Source organism: Odocoileus virginianus, chromosome 2 (assembly GCF_023699985.2).
Source record: "Odocoileus virginianus isolate 20LAN1187 ecotype Illinois chromosome 2, Ovbor_1.2, whole genome shotgun sequence".
In the NCBI taxonomy this organism is placed as follows: domain Eukaryota; kingdom Metazoa; phylum Chordata; class Mammalia; order Artiodactyla; family Cervidae; genus Odocoileus; species Odocoileus virginianus.
Genome location: NC_069675.1, coordinates 56,803,774 through 56,823,583, shown reverse-complemented (window position 1 = coordinate 56,823,583; position 19,810 = coordinate 56,803,774). Strand labels below are relative to the sequence as shown.

Genomic DNA, 19,810 nt, shown 5'->3' with positions numbered 1-19,810 from the left:
CTTTGAATAAGATGAATCCTAGAAGTATAGATTTTAGGCTTGTTTTTAGAATGCAGAACAAGTATTAATTACTGTGACTGAATATGAAGAGGCAATCTGCACTTAATAGATTTTTATAAAATTGAATATTTTGAACTAATAGCACATGGCATTAATGTGGTCATTGTAGAATGCTTATTGATTTATACCTTAAAGGCCCATTTGACACAAATTCTATAATTGACTGTTTGATAACACCTAATAACTCTATACCAACAAATGTCTAATTTCTCTTTAGATTGTGTTATTTACTGTCACTGGCACTTTTGTCAGTGCTTTCATTAGGGAAAGTAAGTTATGGTTTGGAGGATTGCTTTCCTGAGGTTACTGATCGTCTTAGGAAACAGGAATAACCAACAGAATGGAAGATTGTCTGTCTCCCATGAACATGGGCTAAGGGATTCTTAAGATAAACTAAAAGTGATAGTCTTACCTGTCTTAAATCTGTGCTACTACCCCTATTGCACAAAGCCCTGTTTTGTGGGTTTTCGCCTGAATCTTTTAAAATTTTTCTATCATTCTCACTGGGAATAACTTGACTTATTTAGTCTTGCTTGGTGGAAGTCTTACGTTATATTTAAAGCAATGTGTAATTTTTATTCCAGAGTGTAAATTATTAGTTGATCTTTCTGATAGCGTATCATTATAAAGCAAAACATCATTTTAAAGAAAAAGGAATTTTTAGGTAGTGCTAATAAAGGTAAGATTCTTATAGATTTTAATTTCAAGTGATATTTTGATAATGGCCTTCCAGAACTTTCTGTGGCTGTATTAAATACAAAGGTATATGTTATGTAAATACGATTCTGTGATTTGTGTTCATCATTTAAAATGAATCCAAAAAAAGAGAGAAAATACATTAAAAACTTTAATACATAAAAAGAGAAATTATTTTATTATTGACATTGATGTTTATATTTTTTTAAAAAAGAACTGCAGTGAACATCTTTGTATACTTGTTCCATTGTATATTCATACTTGTTTTCATGTGTTTGAAAGCCATTTACTTGTATTATTTTTTCTCTGAGTTGCTCAAATCCTATCCTCATTTTCCTTTTATGTATGTATGTGGTCCATTTCTTGATAATTTGTAGAATTTTTGTATGAAGGAAAGTGCCATGTATATTTGGGGATGTTTCTGGTCTTTCTGTTTCATCTATGGATCTGTTCATTCTCCAGTGTTGTATTCTAATTAAGTAGAGTTACAGTTTTCAGTTAGTGTCTTATGGAAATTATCCATCTTCATTATTAGTCCTTTTCAGAATTGTCTTGGTTGTTTATTTTTCCACAACAAACTTTAGAATCAGTGTGTCTCATTCTTTCAAAATTAAAATTCTGATACTTTTCAAATTGGGGTTGTGTTAAATTTATGGCTTGATATAGAAAATATTAAAATTATAGTAAATTGCCTGTATAAGAACAGTATTTGTCTTCTTATTTATGAAGACCAGTCTTTTTGTGTTTTCCAATTTAATGTTGTCATTTAGAATTTGAATTTTAGGAATTTTTAATTAAGATTCTTCTTCAGAATTTTCTTTCTTAGGTATCATAAATGGACTCTTCTTCACTTTTGTTTTCTAATTAGCTGTTTATGTAGAATAAGGATTTGTGTATATGAATTTGTCCACCTTAAATTAACTTATTATTTGTAGATTTTCTGTTCCTACTTTATTTTTCTAGAGATATAAATTGTGAGAAACCTTGTTTGCATGTTGTTTACAGTAGGAATGGAAGGAGTTTTAACAATGTTATTTAACTCTTCGAATTTCTTCTAAATTACATGTCAAACATTACACTAAGACCTATTCTCTCAGGTATCTGTTTGAGATTCTTCTTTCTGTGTAGTATACCGAAATGGCTGTACCATTATAATGGTACATTACAATTTTTGAGGTTCTTCTTTTTGTGAAGTGGACAGGAATGGCTGTACTGTTACAATGGTACATTATAATTTTTGATCTAGATAGGTCAAAAAGTATCATCTTTGACACATAATTCAGAAGAAATTCAAAGAAATAGCATGGTTAAAACTCCTTCCATTCCTACTGTTAATATGGGCTTTAGATGGTAAAGAAGTTGCTTGCAATGTAGGAGACACAGGTATGATCCCTGGGTTGGGAAGATCTTTGGAGAAGGGAATGACAGCCTACTCCAGTATTCTTGCCTGGAGAATTCCATGGACTGAGAAGCCTGATGGGCTACAGTCCATGGGGTCACAAAGAGTCAGACATGACTGAGCTACTAACACATGTTAATGTATGTGTTCCTCTTTGACTTAAGGTCACCTGCTTTCCTGGTAAACTCAGAGTGAGGAAAAAAAAGTTGTTCATTTCAGCCTGGTTTTACCAACCCTAATATTTAATTAAAATACTTTTATCACAGGCCTTAAGTATATTTTGTCAAAACTTTGAAGCTATGGATATTTAGCTTTTTTAGTTTCTATATTTAAACTATCAAAGATAGTTCATTGTTAAACTAGTTACTAGCCAATTCTATTTCTGTTTGGGTGAGTGATTTATATTTTCCAGTTCATGTGAACATGCCACTCTGTGTCTCCAAGACAGTCTTCGCCTTCTCAATTATAGAATAGATGAGACATAACCTCATTGTCAGTGTATCAGCTATATAAAATAAGCCTCTGTTCACCTTCCATATTTCTTAGCCAGATTTAGTTTTCTTTGCCAAGTCAGGAACTATGCACTGTACTCTCTTTGACAACAGTGAGATGGAGGACGTGAGATCATTAATGGGAAAATAGTCTAAATTGTCCTTCATTTGGTACCTGTGTCAGAGGGTCCCAAGGCCACTCCCAGATTTGGTGATTCACTAGAAGGACTCAGAGGACTCAGCATGTAATTGTATTCATGACAAAACTGTTACTCAGCAAAGAAAAAGTATGGGGCCAGATGTGGTGGAAACCTGGTATGCCCTTCTAAGAGTCCCCTTCCAGAGGAGTTGCATAGGATGTGCTTAATTCCCCCAGCAGTGATTGTGACATTGAGGTGCTGTCTGCCTGGGATGCTCTCTTCAGCCAAGCAGTTCAGGGGTTTTATCAGGGGTTGGGTCATGTAGGCACATAATACCCTGCATAACTGACCGCAGTTATTGAAATTCCAGACTCTCAGATGAAAACCAAGTATTCTGCATAAACCAAATACAGATAGCTATAGTGGGCCACTTTTATCAACTTCAGGAAACTTTTATAACAGAGGAGGGAACTGTTCAGCATTCAAGTGTTCAGACAACAGCCAAGAGCCAGCCTTAAAATGAAGCCTTTTCTAAGGATAGCAGTTTCAGTCTTTAACAATATTACCTCTTTTCTACTTAGTAGCCCAGGAGGTTTCATACCCCAGAGCAGTATACCATTATACTACTTGAGATGGTGAGGGAGATAACTTTCTTTGGAATGGTAGGAAAGGACCAATTAAAGAGCAGGTGGGAAAAGTGACCCTTTCTCAGGCAGATTAGGGAAAAACACCTGTAGGATGTATTTTATGTGGTTAAGCCTTGCACCTCAGTTTGAACTTCACTGTTAGTGAAGTTAAGAGCTTGGTGTTTTAATTCCTGACTACAGCACCTTCCTGGTCTAACCTGTTTTGTGCTTTGTTTGTTTTGAGGCTTCTGAATAGTATCTGGCATTTGTAAGTGCACATTATGAGTGAGTTGCTGCTGTTGCTACTTCTACTATAATTATTAGAGTGAAATAAGGAGAAACTTAAGTAAATACAGAGAAAGTCAAGATAGGGAGTAATGAGTCCTAAGTTAAAATGTTTGATCACTGAATGGTATGGAAAACAATATACTGTTGTTGGGACTCGAAACGATCAAGTATTAGGAGGGAGAGAAAAGTAAAGTTGAGCGCCTTCTTCCATTTTACTTTCTCTAAGAGAAATGAGGTTTGGGAATACTTTCAGATGATGGTATGTGATGTTCCTTTAAGTTTTACAACAGTCTTTTAGTAAACTTTTGATTGTCATATAGTCCAGTTTACTCTATAGAACTTACTATATTTGGGATATTATTAATTTCCAAGTTTGGATAATATACTTGGTCTTTCTCCCCCCCCCCCCCCCCCCAGGAATTTTTAAGAGATATCTTCAATCTCCTGTTTTTGTTGCCTAGTCTAAAAGATAGACAACAACCAAAGTGCAAATCACATTCTTCAAGAGCTGCTGCTTATGACTTGTTAGTGGAGATGGTAAAGGGATCTGTTGAAAACTACAGATTAATACATAACTGGGTTATGGCACAACACATGCAGTGTAAGCATTCTTCTTTTCCTTTAACCTTTGTCAATTTTGTTCATGGAAATAAGATTTTGGAGGGCATGATTTAAAGACAGAATTCACCATTCATACGGTAAAGACAGAATTCACCATTCATATGTTTTAACATTGTAAACTATTGATGCTAGGATCTGTGAAGTTAAAAAGGAAATACTGATTTTTGAATTTAAAACAAAAGTTGTGATGAACTTTTTCAGAGGTATGTGAAATACGTTGGCATTTTTGGGTTAAATAATTTAGTGCCAAGTAAAGTCAAGTTCTGACAGTCTTTTGAATATTTAGGAATGAGTTAGTTTTACTGTGTGTTTAAAATGTACCAAATATCTTAGGTATGTGAACTAAATATGTATATGAACTAAATGAGTAATACAAACTAAATAATATGTATATGAATTAAATAAGTAACAGGTGTAGTGGCTGTTAGTGAAAGCAGAATACATTATGTTTCATAGTTTGTTTGGGGGTGTCTTTTTCTCCCTCCTTTTCTCAGCAGCTCATGCACCTTATAAATGGGACTACTGGCCTCATGAAGATGTCCGTGCTGAGTGTAGATTTGTTGGCCTGACTAACCTCGGAGCTACTTGTTACTTGGCTTCTACTATTCAGCAACTTTATATGATACCTGAGGCAAGACAGGCTGTTTTCACTGCGAAGGTATAGTTTTCTGTACTTTAAAAGTTAAAACTTTAAAACAGAATTTTAAAACTTCATTGATAGATCCTGATTCAGTTTAGTAAATATTGTTTGAGAAAATAATTTTAATTAAAATTGACAAAATTGGATATTACTAGCTAACATATATATTTGAATTATTTTAATATTTCAATTGATTATTCCAAACACCACAGTATAATTTATTTAGCAAAGGAAAATACATTTGTGGAATATACACACTCAGTGTATTGAATGAACACGGTATTTTCAGTAAAAATAAATATAAATTTTACTTACATAGAAAATAAGCAAAGCCTAAAACAAAGTAGGAAATTATTATTGGAATCACTGAACTTGTTATTTTTTAATATTCTAGGGTAAATTTGATTGTGGCCTAGTTTATTTGAGTAAGCTCTACTTTAAGTTCTTTTTGTTAATTTTTTCTTTGTAGTTTTCATTCTTTGTTTGCCATGGGCTGTTTTTTAGTTTGCCTTCTGGACTGCTTTTATAAGTTTTTTCAGACTTTCTTTTTGCTTGAGTTTTTGTTTTCTTCCACATATCATCTTGATGTCTTTGCATTCCCACCCCCACCCCACCCCCCATCACCACAAAGTATTGAAATTCTTTTTATATCTTCAGTGAATACTTACTATGTTTAAGGTGTCCTTCAGAGTCTCCAAATTTACAATATACTCATATGGGTTTCTTTTTTTGTTGTTGGCTTTAGTTAAATTGATGTCTTTATCATCTAACTGATTATAATTACAAATTGATTTCATTAGGCATGTGTAAAGTTTTGTGACTAAATTTGGTTGTCCCCATTTGTATAACTTTATAGAACCACTTATTAAGGAAGCATGTTTTCAGTGATTTTCTTTTTAGGAGATGACTTAACCACACTTTATAGTTTATCTTCTTCATATTAACAATCACCTTTTAGCCATTAGCATTGTCAGGAATTAGTATGTAGAAACAGAACAATCACATGTGTTAACTATGAATGAATGTCAGAAATGGTAATTTTGGATAAAAACTAAATTTAGACTTGTCTCTACATAAGGAATTCTTACAGAATAGAAATTTGACATGATTTTGGAAAGTGCTTTCGTCAAATGAGCACTTGAATTTACATGAAAATGTCATTTTTATTATTTCCTTTTCAGATTTGCACGGAAAGATTAAAGAAAACTGCATGTATTTTAATTGTGGCTGAATATACACAGTATAAAGTTTATCCTATTAACCATTTATAAGTGTACAGTTGTGTGGTATTAGGTATATTCACACTGTAATCATTAACACATCAAACTCCAGAATTTTTTCACCTACCCCAAGTGAAACTCTGTATCCATTAAATACTTTGCTCCCCATTCTTTTTTCACCCATATCCCTTGCAACCACTGTTCTACTTCTGTCTCTATGAATTTGACTACTCTCAGTACCTCATAAGTGGAATCATGCAATATTAGCCCTTTTGTGACTGACTTATTTCACTTAGCATAATGTCTTCAAGATTCATCTGCTTCTTCAAAATTATGACAGGTAATAATTTGTAAAGAGAATATTAACTACTTTATTGGTTATTTAAAAATTTTAACGAGATAGAGTATATCTAACAAGTGCCTAGCATGAATGTGAGACGCTCCTATAAGGCTGGTGTTCTGAACCAAGTCTCTAGTAAATGAGTGTAGCCAGATTCCTAAATCTCAGTTAATGTACTTGAAAATTTAGAGGATTTTCAAAGAAATTGGCCAGTATTACCCTGCAGTGTTAAGGATCTAGTAGTGTTCTAGAAAAAAAATGAAGGTATGACTAGATGAGTGTATTTTTTAATGTGTGGATTTGTTTCTGGAAAAGATATTTTCTGTTCTTGCAAAACTGCCAACTTGTAAACCAACATTGAACCAAATAAGTACTGATAAGTAAAGTAGTTTTAAGATTTCCTTATTTAGTTTTCTTACATAATAATGATGGCTGTATTTGTATAATGAACAAAATACTTCAATTTTTAAAATGCTAAAATTGCTAAAGAAAACAGACTGTGTGTTTTTCCTACCTATGGCTAAGAGAATGAAAACAGTGTTGAGCACATTTTAATGCTTTCTTTTCTAAAATATCTAATTTACCATCATCATCAGTATGTTTTAATGGAAGGATTTTTCTTTTTTTACAGTATTCTGAAGATATGAAGCATAAGACCACTCTTCTGGAGCTTCAAAAAATGTTTACATATTTAATGGTATGTTTGAGAATCAGATATGGAAACTAGTTAGATATACCCTTTGACCAAAGAAAGCTTTAATTGGAGTTCAAGTGTATTGGCCTATCATGACTATATACTCTGATTTTTCAAATTGACTTTGCCAGTTGCTGATGTTCTTTATCATAGTGAATTTTAACTGTCATATTTCAGTCATCTGCATTTTTGTTAATTTATCCTTTGAAGAATTTATTATATCCGATCCATTTTTCATCACAAGGTCACCCCCACCCTTTAGTCTTAGGATTTTCTGACTGGTTTTTCTTTGTCTTTCTTAGTTTCTGCCCGTAAAACTATAAAATTAATCGTTAAAAAATAGCAAATATTAAAATACTACTCCTCTAGTTAAAATTCCTCAGTGGTTCTTTATTGTGAAATTAATTTTGGTGTTCAGGTCCAGCCAGGATGTCATGTATTCCCTTCCCTTCAACCTCCTTTTTTATATCCCCCCGCCACTGCCCACATCCAGCCTCACCCTGTAGTAACTGGAAGCCAGAGCAGTGCGTCACTTTTTGCTTCCTCGCTTGTGCAGTTATTCATGCTGCTCCTACTGCCTGCAGCTCTCCTCCACAAGCCCTCTTCTCCATTTTCTTCCCTTTCTCATCCTTCAGGAAGCAACTTGGTTTTCTTGAGAAAGTGTCCCCTGAGTGACCAAGTTCCAGAGTATTTCCTTGTCACCATACTTTTGTTATACAAGTACTTGTATTGAAAGTTACTTGTCTCACCTACTAGAATTTTGAGGAAAGAGGTCTTATTTTATTTATTCCTGTGTATTTCATCTTCTGAGACTTAATGAAAACTCAGTAAATGAGATTTTTGAAACAAAATTTAAAAATTTGTTAGTTATCCCTTGATTCCACTTATAATCTTTTAACAGAGTTGGAACATGCTATTTGAACTGACAAAGCAGTTTTACTACTTTTTATTGTTTTTTTAAATCATGGTTTTCACAATTTATTACCTGGGGTAAAAAGCTGCCACATGACATCTGGTTGATTCTTTGTAACACAGTAATAATCATCTGATACTAGTTACATAATTGATTTCTTTGAGTATTAGTGAGCTGTATTATTGATGTGTAAACTTGAAAAAGCAGAAACAGCTTTTAGGTAGCAAATTTGGGGGCTGTAGGAAAATAAGACAATAAAAGATAACTTCTGCTGATTCATTGTATCTTGTTTGGTTAAAGACATACGTGCTATGATAGGGGTTTACCAGAGGAAAATACTTCCTTTTTTTCCCCCCTCTTGACAAACATCAATTGTTGATAGGCTTGCTGAAATCACGTTTATTGATTTCTCTTCGCTGTGGGAGAATTTTATTGAATTAGAAAGAGTCACAGATGCAGGCTTTGAGTATTACTGCTGTTTTAAAGCACTACTAAACCAAAGTTCAGATAGGAAAGTTTATTCACCCTTTAAAGGCTTTGATTTTATGCTTCACAATATAAGTCTGCATCCCAAATTCCTTCCTAGAAATTCCTAGACTTAAAAAAAAATGAAAATTTCTTAGCTTATGGTACTTTAAGCATCTTCTGGCACCAAGACTATTAAACTGAAAATGCCATGTGCTGTGCTTAGTTGCTCAGTTGTGTCCGACTCTTCGCGACCCCTTGGATAGTAGCCTGCCAGGCTCCTCTGTCCATGGGATTTCCCAGGCCAAGAATACTGGAGTGGGTTGCTATGCCCTCCTCCAGGGGAGCTTCCCAACCCAGGGATTGAACCCAGGTCTCCTGTTTTGCAGGTGGATTCTTTACTGCTGAGTCACCAGGGAAGTCCATGAATATTAGAGTGAGAATCAAAAATGAAATAGAGTATATAGTTCTTTCTTTGTAGATTTACAAAGATTTTATTTACCTGTTTTATTGTTTTTATTCAAGAATCTTGTGATACCTTTTTTTATTGTTATTTGAGAGGTAAATTTATTTGATTGCTTGATAATCCTCCTCCTTACACAAAAACCCTTTTCTTTCACAGGAGAGTGAATGCAAGGCATATAATCCTAGACCTTTCTGTAAAACATATACCATGGATAAGCAGCCTTTGAACACTGGGGAGCAGAAAGATATGACAGAATTTTTTACTGATCTGATTACTAAAATTGAAGAAATGTCTCCAGAACTGGTTAGTACTGTAATGTTTCTTTGAAATTTTTAGAGATATGCTCAGTTCTAAATTACTGAATTTTGTTTGTTTTTTTTTTTTTTAAAGAAAAATACTGTCAAAAGTTTGTTTGGAGGTGTAATTACAAACAATGTTGTATCCTTGGTAAGTATTCTTCCTGTTTTTTGCTTTTTGAAAATTTTTATGTATCTTTTAGCTTATTATGAAAATTTACCAATTTTTGGCTATTGATTGACTAGGATTGTGAACATGTTAGTCAGACAGCCGAAGAGTTTTATACTGTGAGGTGCCAGGTGGCTGATATGAAGAATATTTATGTGAGTAATGTATATATTTTTAAATTTTTTTCCTGCTTTTCAACTATTTGTGTATACACACACACACACATATTTTTATATACAGAGAGAGAGCAGGCTTCTGTTTGTTACTTTGGGGAGAAAATTTTCATGTTTTTACCTATTTTCTTCTTTCGATGTTACTCAAATAAGAATTAAAGATAGACCACAGAACTGATTTTTTCTAATCAGAATTTAAATAGTTGAGTTTTAAAAATATTTAGTAAGATTCAGAGCACCTTGTCAATTTTTTACTAAATTTAAGAGTTCATTTTTAAAAATAAAAACTTTGTTTTTCTCTGTGCATTCTGTTCAAATTGTAATGAATGCTTCTTGTGTTTTTTGTTGCAAATAATAATATGAAACTCTTAAATGTGTAAACAGGAATCTCTTGATGAAGTTACTATTAAAGATACTTTAGAAGGTGACAACATGTATACTTGTTCTCATTGTGGGAAGAAAGTACGAGCTGAAAAAAGGTATGCTTTTTTGAAACCTAATTTTTGTCATTTTGATAAATCATCAAATAGAAGTAAAACACAAACTTAGGATAAATTAATGTTATACTTTTATGAAAATTACATGATTACATGATAAAATCAGCTGCTTGGAGCTCATTCTTACACAGCAAATTTTTGTTCAATTATTCAAGTAAACATTTAAACACTCAATTTTTTTTTTTATTAATAAATATTTAACAAGGTGTGTATGATTGCTTAGTCTTTCCCCATGCACTCAGTGGAACATGGTAAAGAATCTGCTCATGAGCTGAGATTTCCTATGAATTTCTAAAGTGAGATTTTTTTTCTGTAGAGCCAGCCACGAGATGGTTGGTTTAGGACAGAGAGTAGTTTCGGTAAAGATGTTTCAGTCTTACCCTTGAACACTGAATAGAAATTAGATTGAAAGATTATGTAGTTCATTACTAGGAACAAAGGCAGAGAAATAGTAATGACCTTATAAGTACTAAAAGTCTGAGATTTGACCACCTTGCCTTAAATAGAGGATTTGTATTTATGGTAATAGAAAATAAGATTGCTAATGTACAGTGACACCAAATGATTAACATCTGGATTTGAGGATTATCTGCATAGTTGATTGAAGCCATCAGAACATTTGCCTGAGAAAGAACATAACTGATGCAAAGAACTCAGACCTTTGCCAACCTAAAAATAAAAAAGAAAAAGTGACAGAATGAAAGTCAGGAAGGGAAAAGAATCAGGATATTATGGTAACTCAGAATCTGGGGAAGAGAATTTCAAGAAGGTATTCATTCAATTGACATAGTCCGCCGAGATGAGGAAAAAAATAACAGCTAAATAAAATCATTGAATTTTTCAAAAAGATAGTTTAGTGATGTTTCTGTCAGGTTGTAGCAATAGAAGCAGAGTCATCAGAGAACATGACACAAAGTATAGATCATCATTTTAGAAGTTTGGCAGTAAGAAACAGAAAGAAAGATGGACTTTAGAAAGAACTTTGAAATCAAGCAGAGGAGTTTTCTACGTGAAGTAGATCTGAGCATGTTTGAAGACAGTGAATGAAAAGCTTTCTTTTCAAATTGCTTAATAGAAGACTTTTCCCATATAAATATGCACTTGAAAAGAATGGTATTCTTTTTCTCAGTCTCCAGAAGTCAAGTTGGTTGCAAAAGAGAAAAGTTATAAATGAATACACTCAAAGCATAACTCTGCAGGCAGTTACATGTAGAAGACAAACTCATGTAGTTACATGTAGAAGACGAGAGGTTAGGCCAGAAGTTAAGGAGTTAAAACAGACTGGAGTCAGGCAAAAGTTTATTACTGTGGAGAAATGTAATTAGGAGTCCATGAAAGATAATTGAGAGGCTCCATTCTTATAGAATCTCTTATTTATTCATTAAGTTTGGAATAAGCTTATTGAATAAATCTATTGTTCTTGATAACTTTCCTTTTGAATCATTCCTTTAATTTGGCTAATACGATTCTACTGTGTTCTTTAAATATTGTCAAATTATCTCCCAAGAAGAGTATTATTCAGTCCTTTTGTACTATTATCATACTTCTAGATGTCTATAATAACATAATAAGTATTCAACCGATCATACTCTGTTCTGTCTTCAAGTACTGGTTTTCTCAGTTTACTCATTCTTTGCCGAAAAATTTTATCTACTACCATGCCACTCTCTACTGATATGCTAATGGTTCCCAAATAATCTTATCTAACTCAGAAGACTGCTTTGCTCTCCCATCCTCATCATGGCATATTCTATAGTCTACTGTAGTTTTTCATTTGTTTTTCCTATCTAGACATGGGGAAGTTGTTTCAGAATAGAAAATCTCATAAGAAGGGGATAGATTGATAGAGTTAATAAGATCATGATTGAGTACCATTATTACTCTGAATAGAATATGGAAATAAGTGTAGTATAAATGTAATTGATAATAGCTAGAATACTTTAACAACTTTTGTTTTTATCTTTCAGAGCATGTTTTAAGAAATTGCCTCGGATTCTGAGTTTCAATACTATGAGGTACACATTTAATATGGTCACAATGATGAAAGAAAAAGTGAATACACACTTTTCCTTCCCATTACGTTTGGATATGACACCCTATACAGAAGATTTCCTTATGGGAAAGAGTGACAGGAAAGAAGGTAATGCAAAATTTCTTTCTCTTGCCTATGTTTACTATAAATCACCATGACAATATAGTCCTAATTACAACATTGTAATTAAATATACATTTAAGAAAATTAAATTGAATCTTCAAAAAATGTTTCTAAAGACAATATGGTATATTCAGACAGTTGGCCAATAAACATTTTGTATCTACTAGGACCGTGTTGCAGACACCTTTCTAGGCATTGGGGACACAATAGTGGATGAGATAAACATGGTTCCTGGTCTTGAAGAGCTTAAGTCTATTGGGCATGGCATATTTTAAACAGGGAATTATTAACATGAATTGTTGTCAGATTGGTTGAGGGGAATCACAGGGTTGCTTTTAAGGGAAGGTGACATTTAAGCAGAGCCTGAGTATCAAAAGCTAGATTTGAGAGGAGCGAATAGTCTTGTTGGAGGGTAGGGGGTTAGTTAGGGGGTTGGTGAAATAGGCAAAAGAGTGGCAGTCAGATTAATCTTTTGTAGGTCAAGTTAATGATTTTGATCTTTATTTCAATATGAAGCTATTGGAACATTTTAAGCAGGAAACCAAGATAACCAGGTGAGATCTTGAGGAAGTTATTCTAACTATAGTAATAGAAATGGATTAGAGGCTGAATAAAAGGAGTGTGGGGAGGCTATAAGGCAAAGTCCAGGAATAGAAGCGACTAGTAGGTAGGAGGGAAGTGTATGGCAGTAGAGTTAATAAAACTCAATGACTGAGTGAAAAAATGAAAGTTCCTGAACATCTGTCCACTATTTAGCTTGCTATCATAATGAGAATATAATGACAACAAGAAGGTGTCTACCCCTCTGAAGCTTATAGTTTAGTCAGTCTACTCCTAGAGGAAGGAAAAGTTGAGAAAGGTTTCTGCTTGATCAGTTAGGTGAATAGTGGGATCAGTACTTCAAGAGCTCAAGAAAGAGGGAATGTGGTCAGAAGTATTGAATGCTAAAGAAAAGGAACAGTTCCAGTAAGACCATAAAGGTGGTTGAACATGTTGAAGATCTTTGGTTATCACAGCACGTTAATATGGGTATTGTGGTAGGAACGCAGTTTGCAGTGAATTTAAAATGGCACTTGAGTTACCTACAAATTGCTGTTCTTTCCATAAGACCAGTGATTTTCAAACATCTGTGTACATGGCCTAAGAACCATGATGAGGAATGGGAATAGATGAGGAGAGAGAAGAAAGCAGAACTGGTTTAGCCCTTACCTTTTCCATTCTTCTTTGGCAGAGAGAAATTCTGTTTGGCCTGGTGGTATTTTGTTTGTATAGAAAGTTATACAGATTTAAATTCTTGAGATTTGAAGAGTTACCATATTATAAGATTTAGGAAAAAGAACCATATTTTAATCTTCATACTGTATTGCCAGGCAGTTAATGAGCATCCAATGAATGTTTTACTCTTCACTAAATGGGAAATGAGAGATACAAGCAATGAGTGAGCGCTATTATTTCAAGAGAATAACATATCTTTTTGAAAAGAGAGGATGGTGATTGTAACTATGAAGGGATACAGGGTTAAGGGAGGGAACTTTGTAATAAAGTTGAGTACAGTTTAGGAATTTCAGGGAGTGACCAAAAAGAGGTAAGTTTGAAAATACAGACAGAGTTAAGAAGTTGACATTGTATATATATGTCCTACTTTTCAGAATGCTTTCAAACCATTTGTAAAATTATAGCAAGACTGCATAGTAACTGTGCTTCACTGTGTTTTTCATGATGCCACCATGCGAGAAAATAACAAAAATGCCAAGATAAAGGAGTTTATTAGGTTGCAGAATCAGATCCTAGTATACCCAAACTCCTCAGCCACTGCTTTGACACTGTCAGCCATTTCCTCCTCTTCAGCTAATTGTTGCTTAACTTTTCATGTTAGATTGTGCACTCAGGTGAAACAAATCTGCTCTTTCTTACTTGCTTTTAATTACACCTTTCTTTCTTTTGATGGTGGAAATACAGATTGTAAATCATACATCTTCTGGAGTTTTTTCCTTAGTATCTATTATAATAACCTTTCAAATTGAAATCTCTATGGTTGGAAGTAAATTTTATTTTATTTCTTTGTACATAAAGCTTCTAATACATAGTGTTTTTTATTAATTAATAAAACAGTTGGAAGCACGCTACCAGTGCAGTGCTTCATTTTCCTTAACATGAGACTAACAGGCATAAATATGTTAATATCTTTCAGATCTTGTGTTTGCCTGTTCCTAGTAAAGATAATATACACTGTTTCATTCAAGTTTATCTATTTCAAAAGGAATAGCCAGGTTAAACCAAAGGGGGAAAAAAACATATTTTACATTTACTTGTTATGTTGAGATTGTCCCTAGTTATGCACTAACAACATAGTTGTTTTTCCAGTAATGTGTATAAAAGTTCCTTAAAATTGTATGCTATAAATAGTGAGTGACAGCAAATAGAGTTGTTTTGTGCCTGTTTGAATATATAAAGTATATATGCCTATTTCTGTGCATGAAGTATGGTCTATCAAGTGATTCTAAGATGTCACTGTTTGCTGTTTTCAAAATTATTGCCATTTTATGTAAATCATTTCAGGTTTTAAGGAAGTCAGTGATCATTCAAAAGACACGGAGAGCTATGAGTATGACTTGATAGGAGTGACTGTACATACAGGAACAGCAGACGGTGGACACTATTACAGCTTCATTAGAGATATAGTCAACCCACATGCTTATAAAAACAATAAATGGTGAGTTTTAAATATTTTTTTCTTGGGATTTTTAAAAAAAATCTTTTTTTGTTTCTAAAGTATAAGTTTGATAGTTTTTTTTCCTGAGATATGTTTTCAGATTTTTGTTTTCTAAACTTTATCTATGTCTGGAAAGGAGGCACATAAAATGTTTACATGAGAGCAGCTTTCAAAAGATAACATGAATCCATTGTTCTTAAGCTTTATAGATTTCCACACTTTTTTGAGAACTTGATAAATGCTTACTCAAGAAAAATGAAGACCCTCAAGAGTTTTGCTCACAGCTTAAGATTCATAGACAATATTGAACCTTCTGAATCTTACCTGTGTTCAGTATAGGATGGCCACAAAGTCCTTATATATTCCAGTTAGAAATTACCTGCATACTCCATTTTCTTCACTTTACTTTTCCCCTCTAAGCACATTCTTTTTTATCATCCTTTATCAAGTTAATGGCTGGAAGTCATTCAATCAGTCCTTAATAGCTGGTTTTTGGCCTTCGAATGTTGTTGGGTAAATTATCATATGTAGAGACTGTTGCTGTTCTAGGCATTGTTCTAAGTGTTGGGGATATTGCTTTGAACAAAGTGTACATTGGTAAGTTGATCTGTGCTTAGCAGAACTCTTGCCTGAAAAATTGCATGGACGGAGGAACCTGGTGCGCTACAGTGCATGGGATTACAAACAGTCGCACACAACTGAGCATCTTCACTTTTTTAGCAGAATAGTTTTGTTCAACTGTTTCTCTTTAAGCCATCATGTCTATGGTATCTTACTTTTTCTGGTCCATTTGAATATAAATTTTGAAATGGTACCTTTATCTTTGTAAGTTTTCCAGGCTCTTAATATTTTCTGTCCAATAGCTTTACATGTTATATTTATACAAACTTTTCATTCCTTGCTTATATGAACTCTTTTGTTACTCCTAGACTATAAATAGATCTATGAGATTTTAAGATGATTATGACTGTTGTGAAAATATATTCCCAATTTCTAGTGGATTAAAATTGTCAAAACAAGAGCTTAGTTAGAATTGATTGCATGTTAATGTTTGATCAATATTTTTAATATATTAGAATGTAATCTAAATATTTACAAAACAGGCACAACACAGATAAAGTACATATTGTTGTTTAGTCACTAAGTCCTGTCCCATGAACTGTAGCATGCCAGGCTTCTCTGTCCATCGCTGCTCCCAGAGTTTGCTCAAATACATGCATGTCCTTTGGGTTGGTGATGCTATCTAACCACCTCATTCTCTGCCGTTCTCTTTTCCTTTTGCCTTCAATTTTTCCAAGCATCAGGGTCTTTTCCAATGAGTCGACTCTTCTCATCAGGTGACTGAAGTATTGGTACTTCACCATCAGTCCTTGCAATGAATATTCAGGGTTGATTTCCTTCTTTTCTTTTTAATACACTGTCTAGGTTTGTCATAGCTTTCCTGCTAAGAAGCAGCTATCTTCTAAGTTCATGGCTGCAGTCACCATCTGCAGTGATTTTGGAGCCCAAGAAAATAAAATCTGTCTTTTTCCACTTTTTACCCTTCTGTTTGCCATGAAGTGATGGGACCAGATGCCATAATCTTAGAGGTTTTTGAATGTTGAGTTTTAAACCAGCTTTTTCACTCTCTTCCACTGTCATCAAGAAGTTCTTTAATTCCTCTTCATTTTCTGCCATAAGTGTGGTGTCATCAGCATATCTGAGGTTGTTGATATTTCTCCCAGCAATCTTGATTCCAGCTTGTGGTTCATCCAGCCCAACATTTTACATGATGTACTATGCATATAAGTTAAATAAACAGGTTGACAATAGACAGCCTTGTCATACTCCTTTCCCAATTTTGATCCAGTCATATATACATATATTTATATGTAGTACATATATACTTGATCAATACATATATGCTCTGCTTTAGGTATCTTTTTAATGATGCTGAGGTAAAACCTTTTGATTCTGCTCAACTTGCCTCTGAATGTTTTGGTGGAGAGATGACGGTAAGTTTTACTCAAAAATTTTTAAGTGGTTTGTGACTTTCCAAGTACTTTATAGTATAATAAAACCCAAAAACAGTCATTGAACTTTCCTTTAGTTCCTAATTAAATCTAAAATTTGTTACTTGTTTAGTATAGTTACTAAGTTTGGAGCAGATACCAGACATGGCAGTTTTTAAAAAATATATATATATATTTTAACTTTTTTTCATTTATTTTTATTAGTTGGAGGCTAATTACTTTACAATATTGTAGTGGTTTTTAAAATGATTTCTTCAACTGATTAAGAAGGTTGACTTACAATTGAAAAATAAAAGTATAAGAGTTGAATTACACTGACACAAAGACATTATTGAATAAGTTGTTTACTTAAATGCTTTGGGATTAGAGCAGGAAGAAATTGCTCTTTATTGACTAATTATGAGAAATCTTTGACCAAGAAGTTGGCTTAAGCTGAACTTTAGATTGTTCCTTGGTGCTTTCTGTAACAGTAGCAGCTGTTACTACTAACACTACTAGTGACAGGATAGAAAAGGGTTATCTGTTACATAATTAGCAGTTAAGATGTAAAAAAGACAGATTGGAGTAGTCTTAACATAATTTCACTTCTTCATATGCATTTTACCCTGGTAGCAATTTTCTGAAAATTTAAAATTTTCCCTGTTGATTTTCTAAATCAGATATTAAAAAGTAATTTATATTTCACAGGTAAGCCCAGATAAAGTTATATTTTCCTTTAGTAACTATGTTTATTGTGAATAACTGGTCACTATTCTGGATTTTAATGAAAAGGCTTTCTTATTGCTCTTTGATGTTCTTATGTACTATTCTGAATTGAAAAGAAGAAGTAGACAAATTCTTAACACTTCGAAAATGAGTAGAAGAAGGAAGTAAATAATGTGTTACCATTGAAGGCATAGCTAAACCTATTGCATCTCTAGGTGTTATTCCTAGAGTAGTTCCTTAAAAAAAGATTAAAAAGAAAACAAACTTCGCAAAACTCTCTTCTTAAAAGGTAGTTTTTCAGATTGCAATCCATTTTATTAAACTTTATATATTGGTGGTAAAGTTTAAAAATATTTTGATCTTTCCTTTGCCAAAAATTTCTGTCAAAGATTTTTATGCAATAATGCTATTTGAGAACTGTTTACAAAATTACTATAAAGTTTTAAATATGTTAGTAAAATATTTTGTATATAAATACAGCTGAGTGTACCCATTTCTTAAAGAAGGAAAACTTTCATTGTTTTATACAGACCAAGACCTATGATTCTGTTACAGATAAGTTTATGGATTTCTCCTTTGAAAAGGTAACCATTTCTTTCTTATATTTTACATTGTTTTCTGACTCCCATATTATCTACTTGTATAGTTAAACTATGTCAAAATGAAAATATACTATTTTTTCCCTCTTGAAGACCCACAGTGCATATATGCTGTTTTACAAACGCATGGAACCAGAGGAAGAAAGTGGCAAAGAGTACAAATTTGATGTTTCATCCGAATTGCTAGAGGTATGAGTTAATTTAAGTTTAGCAACAATTTAAAAGCATGATAAGTATTTATGCAAGTATTGTATAATATAAAAGCAGGCTCAAACATCATTAGTATCTGTAATCCAAAGTAGACTGTAACACTATTTATTTTACAAATAGTCTTGGTAATACTCACATATGACAGGTGAACATAAAGTGAATGAGATTAAAGGGAGTGGAAAACAATTATTAGTAACACTGAAGAAAAGAGAGGTAAAAGGTTTGTGGAATTAGTGCAAGCTCACAATTAACTTGTATGATCGGTGATACATTTGGATTGGGTGATAGGACTGGGAGTATTCCTTTTCTTATGCTTCATATTATACACAAGTGTATTTTAAATGCATTTAAAATGTTTGTATATATATATATATTTTAAAATGTGTCTCATTTGTAGTAATGAAACTCTCTTCATTTAATAATATATTAAGTGATATTGTTAGGGATTTATAAAAAATACTCATGCTGAGTATGTTATATCAGTGTTATAAGCTGACTCAGCCAAAAGTACAGAATGTAAATCTGCAGGAAGGTTTACCTGGTAAACATGTAATCTTCCATCAAGACAATTAAACTTTACTTGTTTGAATGACTGGTATTTTGCACTGTTTTGGTCAAGTCTTAAAGCTGAGGAGATTTTGTGCCCCACTCTCATTTTTTTTTTTCCCCATTTATTTTTATTAGTTGGAGGCTAATTACTTTACAACATTGCAGTGGTTTTTGTCATACATTGAAATGAATTAGCCATGGATTTACATGTATTCCCCATCCCGGTCCCCCCTCCCACCTCCCTCTCCACCCCATCCCTCTGGGTCTTCCCAGTGCACCAGGCCCGAGCACTTGTCTCATGCATCCAACCTGGGCTGGTGATCTGTTTCACCCTAGATAATATACATGTTTCGATGCTGTTCTCTTGAAACATCCCACCCTCGCCTTCTCCCAGAGTCCACAAGTCTGTTCTATACATCTGAGTCACTTTTTCTGTTTTGCATATAGGGTTATCATTACCATCTTTCTAAATTCCATATATATGTGTTAGTATACTGTAATGGTCTTTATCTTTCTGGCTTACTTCGCTCAGTATAATGGGCTCCAGTTTCATCCATCTCATTAGAACTGATTCAAATGAATTCTTTTTAATGGCTGAGTAATATTCCATGGTGTATATGTACCACAGCTTCCTCATCCATTCGTCTGCTAACGGGCATCTAGGTTGCTTCCA

General features: G+C 33.4%; 1 protein-coding gene across 5 annotated transcripts in view; it reads left to right on the top strand.

Moving 5' to 3' along the window:
* The window catches only part of USP34 (ubiquitin specific peptidase 34), a 230,124-nt gene that overhangs the window by 164,983 nt on the left and 45,331 nt on the right, over nt 1–19,810 (top strand). For all 5 annotated transcript variants that reach the window (XM_020891635.2, XM_020891636.2, XM_020891634.2 and 2 more), the window contains 12 exons: nt 4,118–4,301; nt 4,819–4,979; nt 7,153–7,218; nt 9,216–9,362; nt 9,450–9,506; nt 9,602–9,679; nt 10,082–10,176; nt 12,162–12,334; nt 14,909–15,062; nt 16,978–17,056; nt 18,310–18,363; nt 18,472–18,567. In XM_020891635.2, coding sequence (XP_020747294.1) covers nt 4,118–4,301; nt 4,819–4,979; nt 7,153–7,218; nt 9,216–9,362; nt 9,450–9,506; nt 9,602–9,679; nt 10,082–10,176; nt 12,162–12,334; nt 14,909–15,062; nt 16,978–17,056; nt 18,310–18,363; nt 18,472–18,567 — 1,344 coding nt within the window. The remainder of the gene's footprint in view (nt 1–4,117; nt 4,302–4,818; nt 4,980–7,152; nt 7,219–9,215; nt 9,363–9,449; nt 9,507–9,601; nt 9,680–10,081; nt 10,177–12,161; nt 12,335–14,908; nt 15,063–16,977; nt 17,057–18,309; nt 18,364–18,471; nt 18,568–19,810) is intronic.